Source organism: Leucoraja erinacea, chromosome 25, assembly GCF_028641065.1.
Source record: "Leucoraja erinacea ecotype New England chromosome 25, Leri_hhj_1, whole genome shotgun sequence".
NCBI lineage: Eukaryota > Metazoa > Chordata > Chondrichthyes > Rajiformes > Rajidae > Leucoraja > Leucoraja erinaceus.
The window spans coordinates 18,498,788-18,512,964 of NC_073401.1; the positions used below are offsets into that span (position 1 = coordinate 18,498,788).

At 45.6% G+C, this 14,177-nt stretch overlaps 1 protein-coding gene across 1 annotated transcript; it reads right to left on the reverse strand.

Moving 5' to 3' along the window:
• Positions 1-6,132: 6,132 nt before the first annotated feature.
• On the reverse strand, positions 6,133-9,117 carry LOC129709280 (uncharacterized). Its single transcript, XM_055655548.1, has 3 exons — positions 8,717-9,117; positions 7,219-7,329; positions 6,133-6,345 (listed from the first exon to the last, which is right to left on the reverse strand). The coding sequence occupies exons 1-3, from the start codon at positions 9,041-9,043 to the stop codon at positions 6,148-6,150; spliced, it is 636 nt and encodes a 211-aa protein (XP_055511523.1). The 5' UTR covers positions 9,044-9,117; the 3' UTR covers positions 6,133-6,147.
• Between the last annotated feature and the right edge of the window lie 5,060 nt (positions 9,118-14,177).

Consider the following 14,177-nt stretch of genomic DNA (forward strand, 5'->3'; position numbering starts at 1 on the left):
CTGACAGCCTCCTCCCTGCTCCTACATTGAGTTCCAACATCGTTTCAATCCCCAAACCCAAGGCAAAGATGATCACAGGGTCCAGTTCCAACAATCCATCTCTGCCTACTTAACTCTCCTCCTTGGTGTCAGTCTCAGGGTAGCAATCTCTATAAAACCTCTGCTCTTAACCAGACGGGTTCGAGGTGCCGAAGATGGAATATGGTGGCGACGGGTGTGTTGGGGGAGGTTAAATCCTCGTACCCACACAGCACAAAAAGGTGCCTTTTTACCCAACTCATTCATCCCTGCGTTCAGATGCCCTGTCGATGCTAGTCCTATTTACTGATTTCCCTACTTTCACAAATGTTCACATCTGACTACTCCCGTTTTTGATGACATCTCCATGTCAATCGTAAGGGAAGTTTAGCCACCAATCTTATTTTACAAGCCCACCAATTCCCACAGCCCAATCGGGAATCTGTTCACTACTGTCTCTACCGTGTTTAGAAAGCATGAGGATAACTGAGGATCTGTGAATAAGAATTTCCTGTGTATGATGTCGTACACTCCATTGCCATCTCACCAGAGGATGCTGCTGCCATGTTGTACATGCTGTGCCCGTTTTGGGCCACGGTAAATATTCAGTAGTGTCCTGACTGCCGAATGACCAACGCCAGTCCCACTACAATGATGGGTACCTCGCTCTTTGAAGTACTAATGTTAATGCTTCTCACCATCCGCTCTTTCCATATATTCTCCCTAGTATTCTTCTTTTTCTTCCCTTTCACATTTAGCCACAGTTTGCTTTTTATAAAGCCAGAACTGTTCAATAAATCTGCTTCCATTTTCGCTTTGGATAGCCTTCCCATTGATTACAATCTGGGTTCCAGAGATTATTCTCAACTCCTCTTTTGGTCTTCAGCAATTACTTAGCCCTAAACCTAAATTGGAAATACACCCACGACGATGGTCCTAGTAGGTTTGTACTGGTGTTCTCCTAGTTCGTAACACAAAGTTTTCCTTTGGCATGTCTCTAGTGTCTGACCCTGGATCCATATGTAGCTAAATGTTTCCCCACGAAGGTAGGAACTAGGAACACACGTTGCTATTCCCCGTATTGATATTTTAGCAAACACAATAGAATTCACTTTTAAGTGCTCTGTGACATAGATCACAATGTTAGCCACTCCTGGCGACCCAGATCTAATATTAATGCGCCGAACGGGAAATCTTAGTAGAGTCCTTCAGCTTTCGTGATCTGATTTTTCAATCATGCATTGGAACCACTTTAAGGTGTGTGTGTGAGATCAATATCATCCACATACCTGGAACTGATGTTAAATCAGAAAACGATGACACTGTTACTTCTTTGTAACCTCGAAGCAAAATAACAACGAGTGTATTGATCAAAACAAATCACCTTCCAACCCAAGATATGACTCCAAATGCTGGAGTATCAGCGGGTGAGGCAGCATCAGGAGAGAATGAATGGAGAACCTTTCGGGTCCCAGACTTTCTTCTGCCCTCTCAGACCAAGACGGGCGTTAGATTCCAGCATACTTCTAGACTGAACAGATCTTAGTACCCAATAAATCAAAGATGTGGCACCATTTGCTTCTCAGTTCTCCCCGCCGATACTGCTTTTAAAAACAAAATGTAGCAAAGCATTTACTAAGTCAGCTCATCAGATCAAATAGACCAGGATGAACCCCATGGAAGCTTTTGACTGTATTGATAGGTTAATTCTGTGTTGCTTGCTCTTCTTTACGACGCTTGATATTTTCCTTCATGTCTGTCTCCTCACTCTTTTAAAATAACCAGCCAACGTGCCAACTTTTTCAAAAGTTCTTTTGAAATTTAATGTGCCACTTGAGACTGTATCTGTTGAAACTTGACCTAATACAAACTGTTTTCAGGCTCAGTAGACCTCCCAAGAGGTCCCCACCCGACCGTCCTCTATCCATTCCCCTTCAACCGGCTGCCTGATCTGCTGAGTTCCTTCCTAAGGTTTGGTTGTTGCTTGAAAAGTCTCGCTGCCAGCCTCGTTGCTGATCAGGAGTTGTTAAAAGTAGTTTAGATATGGACACCATGCACTAGAAGGGGAGCGAGATAACGCCACAGGAATGAATATGAGTGGTATGGGATGGGGTTTGAAGAGGAAAGGAGAAATGGGTGCTGCACAAGGAAAAGCGGGGAGGGAGGGTGTGGGTTAAAATTGGGGTGGGAGGTGTGGGGAGTTAGTTACCTGAATTGTGAATTGAATATTCACTATGTTGGTTTTTGTGCTAGCCCAAGTGGGATATGAGATGCTATCCTCGCAGTCTCGCGACTTTTGGCCTTCAATAGAGATTGCCCTCCAGGACAGAAGGTCCAAGAATAGAAATCGGAAAGGGAAATTAAACTGGTTAGCCACCGGGAGATCCACTGGCCTTGTGTGTTCAACACAAAGCGTCTTAAAAAATCTTGCTAGTCTATCTTTTTCTCGCTTTTAAGGAGACCACAGCGGAAAGCACTGACTGCAGTTAGATGGTGGGCTCAGAGGATATCACTTTCGCAACATTTTCTCAGCCCGTCACTCTGGAAATCTGCTGAGGGCCTATGCAAATGCGAATTTATAGACTAGGAGGTTCGATTAATTAAGGCGGATAGTGAACAACACAACACAACGATACACTGCGTACCCGGAAACCCTTGCCCCATCTCAGCATATGTTTGTCGCCGGTGCCACGCAGAGTAGATCATCGATGATTCGATATCTCGGCTCTCCCCCTCTGCCTGATACCACTTGGCCAACGACAACAGCACCACCTACACCCACACTGTTGTTTCATGCACTCACACAACACACACGCACACACAATTCTCACTACTGCTCTAAACCACAGCTACACATGAAATATCCTTTTAGGCTAACGGGGTACCTGCCGCCCGCATGGTGTGTGTATGTAGTGGGGATTGACTGGCTCGTAGGGACTGGGAGGGCGGGGTGTAACCAGTGAGTGTGAGATATTGGGGGGAGGGGTGTGATGAAGGAGGCGGAACGTGCGTGTCGGGGCGTGATGGACATGATAAGTGGAGTGTCTTCAACCTTGAGGTGTGTGGGTTGACATTAAATTCAGGGGGAGGGGAGAAAAGGGGGTCAGGGGCTGGGTGATGAGGGCAGAATGGAGGTGCGGGGGAGTAGCCTTATGGGAGAGCAATAGAGTGGCGGAATCAGTGGGGGATGTTTAGCAGTGGGGACTACAGGCGAGATGTCAGTGGGAAGGTCAGGTACTGGTTAGTGGGCAGAGAAGAGGGGAGGTGATGGATGGGGGCATCGAGGGCTAGCAGGGATCATTACGCCGAGGGGTTCTGGAGGGAGGGGGTGTGACTGGTGGTAGGGGAAAGGGGAGGAGAGGTGGAGGGAGGGAATTGTGCGGAGGGGATGTACGGACGAGGGAAAGAAAGAGGAAGGTGGTCCTTCTAGTACGCTGGGGGATTCCAGGGATTGAACGTGAGCCTGCCTATGTCGCACTTGACCCTGTCGACCTCCAACGGATGGGGGCTATAGCGTGATGATTGATTTGCTGGGTGATGGGTTTCTGGTGGAAAGCGTCGGCACCTGTGTGAATCATTCGCAATAGGTACGGTGGCCGGTCGCGTTGGGGAACCAGCCTCCGGTGTGAGCAGGGACCCAGTGTGTCCTCTGACGGGATTCGAGGCTCTCTTATCAAACTTCTCTGCACCTTCACAATGTATGCGGATCCATCGGAGCAGTTTTTTCATCACCGACCCCACCCTGTGGCCACATGACTATTCTCGGTTCAGAGACATTATCTAATGCGGGGGCAGGAATTCAAGTGCACACAAATAGGTTATCTAACTGGCCATGGCAAGGCCGCTAATGCTTTGAAAAAAGTGGTCCCTCAAACCGCTAAACGCAACACCCAGAGATGCTGCCTGTCCCCGTACTGACTTACTGAGACTAGCCTCTATTATGTCCTTGTGTCCTACCTTGTTTGTTTGAAATCCAGGCCTGACTGCAGTTCCTTCTGTACATAACTGGTGCATGCCTAATATTTGTTTTACCAGTTCTTGTGGGCGTCCGCACTGTTGAAATCTTCCAATCGTCTGCCCCAATCTGTGTGTAGTAGAGGTCGGTTTTGAAGGTTCATTATGTTCGGCTAAGATTATGCCCGGACTGGACAAAATCGGTAATGACTTGTTTAATATTGCACTGGCCCGTGTGCTGATACAACTGACTAGGGAAATCGCAGCTGTATTTCCACTTGTAAATGCATAAATTAGACAATGAATGTACCTCTCCAACTCCACATCACCCTTGAAGATCTCACTCTTTGCAATATTAACTTACCCTGTGTTCATGCAACCAGCGAGTTTCACTTTTCATCCAGGTGTTCCTCCCTGTGCTTCATTGGTTTACGTTTTGCAGGCTTGGGAGGGAAGGAAGAAGTAGAGTATGAACTGCCATTTCCACTTAGCCTTGGCTCATTGGTTCTGCCACATCAATCGCCAAACATGTGTGACAGATAAAGGGAAAGTGTCCCTACCTCGGTGTGACCAGTGGCTTTCAGTGTCTATACATGTTGAGATTCTCTCACTGAGTTCTCCTCTCTCTTCGGAGTTATGCACTGAGTAAAGATGTTCTTTGGCCTAATATTTTTTGAATCTAAACAATAGATAATTTGTCTCTGCGCCCAATGTTTTATTTCTGTTCGTTTTTTGATTTTATAGTAGCCCAAAAATAGTGTTAATGATGTCCCAGACCTGCAGAGTTCTCACGGTCTTATGGGGATGCTCTCGATACCAGCCCGCCTGGCAGAAGGAGGCCTTTCTCTCCCTCCCTCATGGCCGTGCGAGAGGGGTTGTTTTGAAAAGCGGCGTTGGCAGATTTGCAAGCAGTGGCCGCGATCGCCCTGAAATCCCCTGATTCCCTCTCTATTCAGTCCTCACTGACATCCCCCGTGCTCCCCTCCCATCTACCCCCCCCCCCCATCTATTCATCATCTACCCACCTCGCATTGATTCTCCCCCCCCCCCCCCCCCCCCCACCCCACCCATCCATCCTGTACTTGGTCCCCCAATTCACCCTGTAATGACCCCCCTTCCCATCATCCTGCACTTCTCCACCATTCATCCCGTTTTGACCCACCCTCCATTTACCCTGCACCACAATCCCCCCCATCCATCCTGTAGTGATCTCCCCATTCATATTTTACTGATCTGCCATTCATCCTGTACTGAACCCCTCATTCATCCTGTATTGGTCCCCTCATTCATCCCGCACTGAAATCCCATTCATCCCGCACTGATCCTCATTCATCCCGCACTGATCCCCTCATTCATCCCGCACTGATCTCCCATTCATCCTATACTGATCCCCTCATTTCATCCTGTAGTGATCCCCCCATTCATCCTGCACAGACCATCCTATCCACACTGTCCTGACCCCCCCCCCCCCCATTCATCCTGTGCTGACCCCCCCCCCCATCCATTCTGTACTGATCAAGAAGAATGGGGGGGGAACAGTCTGAAGAAGGGCCTCGACCGAAAACATTGCCTATTTCCTTAGTTCCATAGATGCTACCTCACCCGCTGAATTTCTCCAGCATTTTTGTCTACTCCCCCATTCATCCTGTACCTGACACCCCCCCCCCATCCATCCCGTACTGATCCCCCCCCCCATTCGGCAACGTTTTGGGCCGAAACCCTACTTCAGGACTGATGGGTTTCGGCCTGAAATGTTGCCTATTTCCTTTGCTCCATAGATGCTGCTGCACCCGCTGAGTTTCTCCAGCATTTTTGGCTACCTTCGATTTTCCAGCATCTGCAGTTCCTTCTTGAACATAATATGTGAATGCTTCATTGAGCATAATTCCGACTGGTAACTACGCACTTCGTCCGAGCACATTATCGCACGTGTCATGCAAACCATCTTAAATGACCACCTAAACTGTCATTTGGCAATCTAAAAAGCTGTAACGGTTGCCCGGCTGGCAACAGGGAAAAAAAGTTAAGCGAGAGCCCTGACTAATGTTTCTAGCCTTATTCCTTAATCCTGACCTTAGTTGACAGGACAGGTTGTGGTAGAAGAGGGCAGGTTTAGCACATCAAAACTGTGAAATCCATTTTCTAGACTCACACTAGATTTAAGCACATGACCAGTTACATAAAGTAAAGGTAAACAAAGCTTCCCTTTTCACTTACCCGAGTTAGGAATGGCACAGTGAAATCCCTCAGCGCAACCCATTCTTCAGCCCCGTCCGTTATTACAAGGGGTAGATTCTGACGCAGATACTTCTGAAGAACAACTTTTGGATCCACTTTCTGCACAGATTCCACGGTTGGGTATTTCTGGCACACCTTTACCAATGAAATAGAGAGCCACTCAACCTTTCAAACTAAAACTACAATAACTTAAAACATGTAATTTCTCTTGCCACTGTAGAGAAGAACCACAATTCTTTACAATGTGTATTTCCCCCCAAATTCCCTCTTGAAGAATAAGCCCCAGCACATTTTGAATCCCAGATGCTAAGTGCTGCCCACGCAAGCACAGTTCAATTATAATCTTAGACTGGCAGGCTAGTCCTGAACAACATTGGCCCTAGAAAATCATCAGTAATCATTTAGTTCAAATCTGGCAAGATATTTATCATCCTTGTTGGAGAAAACCCAGGCTGATTATAGTCATGCAAAGTCCCTTTGTCCAAGGTAAACTAACTCAAAAAAGGCATTAGAATACAATTTCCAATCCCAATAAAGCAGTAACCAAAGTAGGGAATGCATAACAAAGCTCGGGATATTTATGGGTTGATCAATTAGTAAAAGATCTACTATCAGTAAAACTATCTTTCCCAAAACTCACTTATTTTTATTTTTACCATGAAAATGAAATGAAGAAAATCAACATTTGAATGCTGCCACGTTGATGACCAGTAGAAAAGGTGCACGTTAGTCAATGGGCTTATTTGTTTCAAACATTATACCCACACAACGTGGACACTCCAAAACGAGCATGAATCGTTGTAGTTGCAGAGACCATGAAGGATAGTTATTGAACCCCATAGTTATTCAATCCCATCCCTTAATAGTTAACCTGAACAGGGAATTTGAGTTCCCAAGAGTTTCATGTAGAAATAAGATTTTACCTCTCTCAGTGAAGGTTCCACCCCACTTCAGAAACATCACAAGATAACATTTGATAAGCTTTTGTCACAATGGTTCCACACTCACATTGATGCAGTCAGTCAGCTGTAAGGACTCGAGGCCTCTCACAAAATAATAGGGGTTCCTGATCAGGCAGTCTGTGTTGGAGTACAACGTCCAATCCCAATAAGGCAGCAACTAAAAGGTAAGTAAGTGTTCAAGACCATAAGACATAGGAGCAGAATTCAGCCATTCAGCCCATAGTGTCAACTCCAATCATGGCTGATCTCTTTCCCTCTCAACCCCATACTCCTCTGTAACCTTTGATGTCCTTCCTTGTCATGAACCTATCAAGCTCTGCCTTAAAATAACCAAAGTCTTGGCCTCTGTAGCAATGATTTCCACAGATTCACCACCATCTGGCTACAGAAATTCCTACTCATCTCCATTTTGAAGGTACATCATTTTATTCTGAGGCAGTTCCTTCTGGTTCTACTCTCCCATTACTAGAAACATCCTTCCCACATCCACTCAATCGAGGCCTTTCATTAGGTCGTTTTTGAATGAGATTCTCTCCCACTCCCCCCCCCCCCCCCCCCCATTTAAATTCTGCTGAGCCCAATAAAATAAACGTTTCCATCATTCAAACTATAACATTAGGTTAAGTGAAATTTCCAAAGAGAAATAGACCACTCTAGGGAGAAAAAACAATTTTGTTACAGGGCTTGAGCACAATACTAAAATGTACTCAAGGCTTTGGTTCATGAAGCCAAAATATCAATAGCACTGGCCTGGAAACAAGGTGCCCCAGAGGCTCAGTAATCTAAGGACGCCAGTAGCAACTTTGGATAAGAACTTGAACACATCACAAGCCCAGATAGCATTTGTAATTTTTTTTTTTTTTTTTTTTTTTTTAAGTGAGCATCGCTGATTGCGAGTGTATAATTATTGTATTGGCATTAAAATCCTCTTTCACTCATGTCCTTGCCCGTTTTAGCCAACATGCCATTCTGGATGTAGTAACATTCTGGTTAAATTACTAAACGAATAATATCGAGGCCTGGGCAAAATACACGGCGCTGGAGAAACTCAGCAGGTCCTGCAGTGAATCGAGAAGCCTGGACAAATGAAACAACGTGCATGGTCGAAACACATCAGTGCAGCGCAGAAATTTTAATTGACTAATTGGAATTGTCGTTGATCCACAAGGAAACGATTGGATAGATCACTGTGAACAAAACAGCATTTGGTTCACAATGTCTCTGGGTGAAAGGACGGGCCATGGGTAGGGAACAGGCAGCAGCAGTGAGCTGTAAGAAATGTCCCAGCAATGCACTCCAGACTGGAACAGTAAACAATTATCCAGCCTGAAGAAGGCTCCCAACCCGAAATGTCACCTGTCCATGTTCTCCAGAGATGCTGCCTGAACCGCTGTGTTACCCCAGCACTTTAATTGTTGATGGTCCATTAATGGTTCCCCCGCGCCTGAAATGCCAGCATTGGAAACTCTCAGCAGCCGGGGGGCGATGGGGTTTGTTCGGGACGGGACGGTGGGTGGGGGCGGTTCAGGTCCGCGGACACCCACCTGGATGAGCAGGGCGCGGCCGCAGAAGCTGAGGAAGCGGGCGGCGGGGCCGGCGCGGAGTAGGCCGCCTGGCAGGAGCAGCAGCAGCAGCAGCAGCAGCAGCAGCAGGGCGCCGGCGGCCAGCGCCGACCGAGGGCCGGGGGAGCGGCTAGGCCCGCGGCGCAGCAGCGGCTCCAGCGCCCGGAGCCGGGCCGAGGATGAAGCCGGCAATCGCCGCTCCCGCCGCAGCCGCTCGAACTCGCCGTCGAAGTAGGCGAGCCTGCGGGCGAAGGGCAGCGAGCGAAGCTCCGAAACCGGCTCGGAGCCTCGCCCCCACCGGCTCACCATCGCCGACTCCCCTCGGTGCCAGCAATGATCTTAGAGCTTTGGGTGCCAGGAGCTGCGCCGCTCAGCCCCGCCCACTTCAGAACAGCCCCGCCCACTTCGGCTCAACCCCGCCCACTTCAGAACAGCCCCGCCCACTTCAGATCAGCCCCGCCCACTTCGGCTCAACCCCGCCCACTTCAGAACAGCCCCGCCCACTTCAGCTCAGCCCACCTGGGAACAAATGCAGAGCCCAAAGATCCTATAGCAGCTCTGCTATAGATTCAAGATTCAAGAGAATCAGTGTACAGTACAGAGACAACGAAATGCATTTAGCATCTCCCTTGAAGAGCGACATAGCAAACGATTTGAATAAAAAATAAATAATAAGTGTCGGGGGGGGGGGGGGGGGGGTGATGGGCAGTCACCGAGGTACGTTGTTTAGTAGAGTGACAGCCGCCGGAAAGAAGCTGTTCCTCGACCTGCTGGTTCGGCAACGGAGAGACCTGTAGCGCCTCCCGGATGGTAGGAGGGTAAACAGTCCATGGTTGGGGTGAGAGCAGTCCTTGGCGATGCTGAGCTCCAGGATCTGGCAGAGACCGCCCGCCGCCAGTCCTGCAACAACTTGTTTGAGAAGGAAAGGTCCCGACCAAAGATACCAGAGGAGCTATAATCTTTGTGCTCCCGACCTCTTTCACAGGAAGGTCAACATTAAGTTGCAGGTACATTATCAGCACCCCGTTATCGCTTTATACCTTTGGTTGCTTACACAAAAAGTCACTTTGAATAAAAGTCCATCCCCGTACCTCCTTCAGCACTTTGTCAAATATTGTTCTTAAAGGTCTTATAAAATATCTATTTTTAATATTGTTTTACTGTTGTTAAAGGTGCAAAATTGTTAAACTTGTTAAAATTCCACACTCTTCTTAGAAGCTAAATGGTAAAAACAAGTCTTGCATTCATTGAACACTTTTAACCATGTCTGGGCATCTTATCCTAACCTGATGAACCACAGTTTACAGGTGTGAGAACTACATGAAACAACTCTCAGGGCAATTATAGATGATTCAGATTTTGCAGCCAAATAGCGATCCAACTAAATCTACAAGTTTGAAGACAACACCACTGTAGTTGGCCGGATATCTTGTTGGTGGGGGCGCTGCCAGCAGCGTGTTAGTCATTTCTACTTTTTTTGTTTTTTTTAGTATGTCCAAATGTTTGTTTTAATGTCTCTGGGTGTGTCTTGTGAGGGGGGGGGGGAGGCAAGGGGGGAACCGCTTCTGGTTGCCTCCTCCACAGAGAGGCGACTTTTTCCATGTCGCCTCCCTTGCGGCCCAACAACAAGGATCGGGCCCGGAGCTTCAGCAGCGGGCGCAGCGTGAACGTTTCATCGCGTAGCGGGCGAGCCCTCGCCGGGGGTCGCCAGAAGGGAGTGCTCCAATCGCTGGCCCGCCGACTGTTCCATCCTGAAGCCGCGGTCTGCGGAAACTGGGATCCCTCGCTGGGGACCCCGGAGGAGAAGAGCTCCGACCGCCGGCCCGCGGCCTACAACATCTTGAAGCCGCGGTCTGTGGTGCTTCTAGCTGCGGGGACTTAGATCTTTGACCGCTGGCCTGCGGCCTACATCATCTTGAAGCCGCGATCTCTGGTAGGGAAGCAGCGATTCGAGAGGGCCTGTATATCTGGCCGCCGGCAGCGGTGACTGCGGAGGTTTGTGGTCCCGACCATGGGGAAAAATGGAGGACTGACTGAACACCACAGTGATGAATGCTGTGGTGGATGTTTTGTGTTAAATTTCTATTGTGTATTGTGTGTTCTTTTTTATTGTACCACTGCTGGCAAGTTCATTTCACTGCACTTCATTCTGTATGTGACGAATAAATCTAACTATTGACTATCGAATAATGACAAGACGGAGTACAGGATGGAGATTCAGAACCATGTAACATGAGACAACCTCTCCCTCACTGTCAGCAAGACACAGGAGATAGTGATGGTGGTTGACTTCAGGAAGCAAAGCAGTACACACCAGTATACATTGATGGCGGCAAGATAGAGATGGTCGAAGGCTATAAGTTCTTAGGAATAAATACTGCTAGCAATTTGTCCTGGACTAGCCACATTCAAAGCAATGATCAAGAAAGCACAACAATGCCTCTACTTCCTTAGAAGGCTTTAGAAGTTTGGCATGTCCCCAACAAACTTTATCAACTTCTACAAATGTGTCAAAGAAAGAATCTTATTGAGATGCATCACAGCCTGGTTTGGTAACAGCTCCATCCAAGACTGCAACAAATTGCAGAGAGGTGTGGACGTAGCCCAGATCATCATACTAACCAGCCTCTCTTCCCTTGCTCCATCTACAATTCACACTGGGACTAGTCTCACCTCGGTCACTCCCTCTTCTCCCCTCTCCCATCAAGCAGGAAATACAGAAGTTTGAAAATGCACACCTCCAGATTCAGGAACAGTTTCTTCCCAGGCAACTGAACGGTCCTCCCATCAGCTAAAGTGTAGTCCTGACCTCCCATCTACCTCTTTGGAGACTTCTGAACTACCTTTTATCAGACTTCAATGTTATATCGTTGCACTAAAAGTTGTGGCTTTTATCCTTTATCTGTGCTTGTAGAAGAAAAAATTTAAATCTTCATTTACTTAATTTTGATCGGAATTAAATAAGGTAACAAAAGGGTGTGCGGACGTGGCAATTGGCATTTCGTTGACCAGGTGCAGAAGATCATGGGAATTTGGCAAAACAAGTTGCTTGATGGTCTGCTTGAAATATGAGATAGAAAGATGTAAAGATGCCCTTGTATTATGTTTGACTTGTATTAACCATCTGTTGTTGAATAAGATTAACATAAAGAAAAAGTATACTATGACTAACAAAATAATTAATATCCATGTAGTAGATAGTAATAACAGGAAAACATGTAGCCAAGGACGAAGTATATTTTTGCATAGTTGTAGCTAACAAAATAGTTGTTTACTGCACTGTATAACTGTCGGCTAATTCTGCTGCAAAGACAGGGAACTGGTGAACAGTTAACTGCCGCCATCTCTCCATGATATCATGCAATAAAGCCTCTTGAATCGAACCGCCAAGTCTCCGTTTTTCCTTTAATTTTCCTCTGTCAATTTCCTCTACGGTGCTTTTATCCTTTATCTGGATGGCTTGATTGTATTCATGTATAGTTTTCAAAAACAAAGCTGTCAAAAGCTTTTGACTGTACCTTGGTACACGTTACAATATTAAATGAAAGTACTGATGTCTCAACCCTCAGACCATAGTTTCATAACCTGTTATCTCTGTCTCTAATTAGAACGTTGACCTTATTGAGACAGCACTAAATCAGCACAGGTGATAAAGCAGATATTAAGTACTTTTGAGAACAAAGGAAAAATTGAATTGTCTGAGAATAAACCAAACCTTAAGCAATGTTTCCTCAAATTGGAAGGCATAAAGATGCGATTTCTCAATTTCACAGGGACAAAAAAGGTCACAAAGCCTTCAACATAATGGGAAGAAACATGCTAGAAGTGCACTATATGCCACATCGATAAATGCCTCAAGTATTTTCATTCCATGCATGAAATAGTCATTAGTCTTTTCTGTTTGTAAGTGAAGGGCTGAATGATTATTGGAGTCGCCTTTCCCCACTTTATTGAGCTTTTTCAATTACGCCAATATTGTAATTTGAGAGCAGAGGTAAAATGTAATGAAATTATTAATGGTCATAAAATTTTTAAAAACATCAGAACTGCAACATTTTGAGACTTATTGAGGCTGTTTAATCTGAGACACAGCCTCAACATGTAATTGAAAAGCAAAGTACTTAAAATGCCAGAAATCTAAAGTAGAACAGATAATGCTAGAAATACTCTGCAGGTCTGACTGCATTTATGGAGGATCAGAATTAATGACATAATTTCATGTAAAATTTACCATGAAACAGCTGATTCTGACTGCAGTCATAAATAAAAAACTATCTTGTAGATCAATGCCCAGTGTCTGCCTCTAGGTTTGGTAAGTATGGAGCCACGTGCAACGTGGAATGCTCCACATGCTGCCGTTGCCTTCCCCCTGCTACCTTCATTCTGGTCATTCCGCTGAATTTTACTCCACGTATTTTCCTATATCAAGACATCGACTGCACTGCAGACCATAGATTACTTTAGAAAAGTACTTTAGGAAGTCATCAAAAACATTATTAAAATTGTCTCTTTTCCTCAAATCTACAATGTAACAGAGTGGGTACTATTGATTAATCACTTCTGATATATTGAACTGCTCAGATTAGAAATAACCGTCAGTTTACTCCTGCATTCACCAAAATGGTATAAAACACCACACTGCAAGACCAAATATTCAAGCTAAAACTAATGATCAAATTTATTTACACCATATTTAAATACACAGAAGCAATTATTTAGCAGATAATTTGCAAAACAAAGCTCGATTTACATACATCTTTAAGCTTCCTGTATCCAAAATAATAACCTTAAATCAGATTGTTTGATATTTTTAATAAACCTTTCATTAGCGTAATGCAGAGTGTCTCTGCCTGCAAGAGTTCTATCTCAATCAATTGATATGGAACCAATTTTTTGAAACCACGGCCTTTAAAATGTTAAATGTATTTGCATTTTGCTTCCTAAAATAGTATTATTTAGAGATGTATGAAATTCAGTTGAAAACTATACCAATTTTATCATTTAGGCACAAAGTGCTTTTTGTGTTAAATAATTGCTGTGTGGAATGTGAGAACTTCAGGAGCTAAAATATGTTCCTATTCCATCGTTTCTAAGATGAAAATTTCCAAAGCAGCGAATATGGCTTCAGAAAACAAAATGCAAGTGCTCCTGTTTCTCTTCATTCCCAACGATATATTGTAGTGATGTTTAAAACTTGTTATAATCTCCGGATGATTCATTGGGACTCTGCCTTCGCAAATGATACCTCTGCATCTCAGAATTCCTGCAGAGTGGACAGGGGTACATTACGACAAGACTGCAGAAATTTGATCCTTGAGTAACAAAACAAATTGCTGGAACAACTCAACGGGTCAGGCAGCATTCATGGAGGGAATGGAAAGGTACCATGTCGTGGTCGGGACCCATCCTTAGATTCAGGAAAATTGCTGCTCATATACATCCT

Excerpts from the sequence above, each read along its gene's own strand:
- LOC129709280 (XM_055655548.1), bottom strand. The coding sequence starts at position 9,043 with ATGGTGAGCCGGTGGGGGCGAGGCTCCGAGCCGGTTTCGGAGCTTCGC. Across the intron at positions 7,330-8,716 it reads GCCGCGCCCTGCTCATCCAG|TTGCTGCCTTATTGGGATTG; the intron begins GTGGGTGTCCGC and ends CTTACCTTTTAG. Across the intron at positions 6,346-7,218 it reads AGCTGACTGACTGCATCAAT|GTGTGCCAGAAATACCCAAC; the intron begins GTGAGTGTGGAA and ends TCATTGGTAAAG.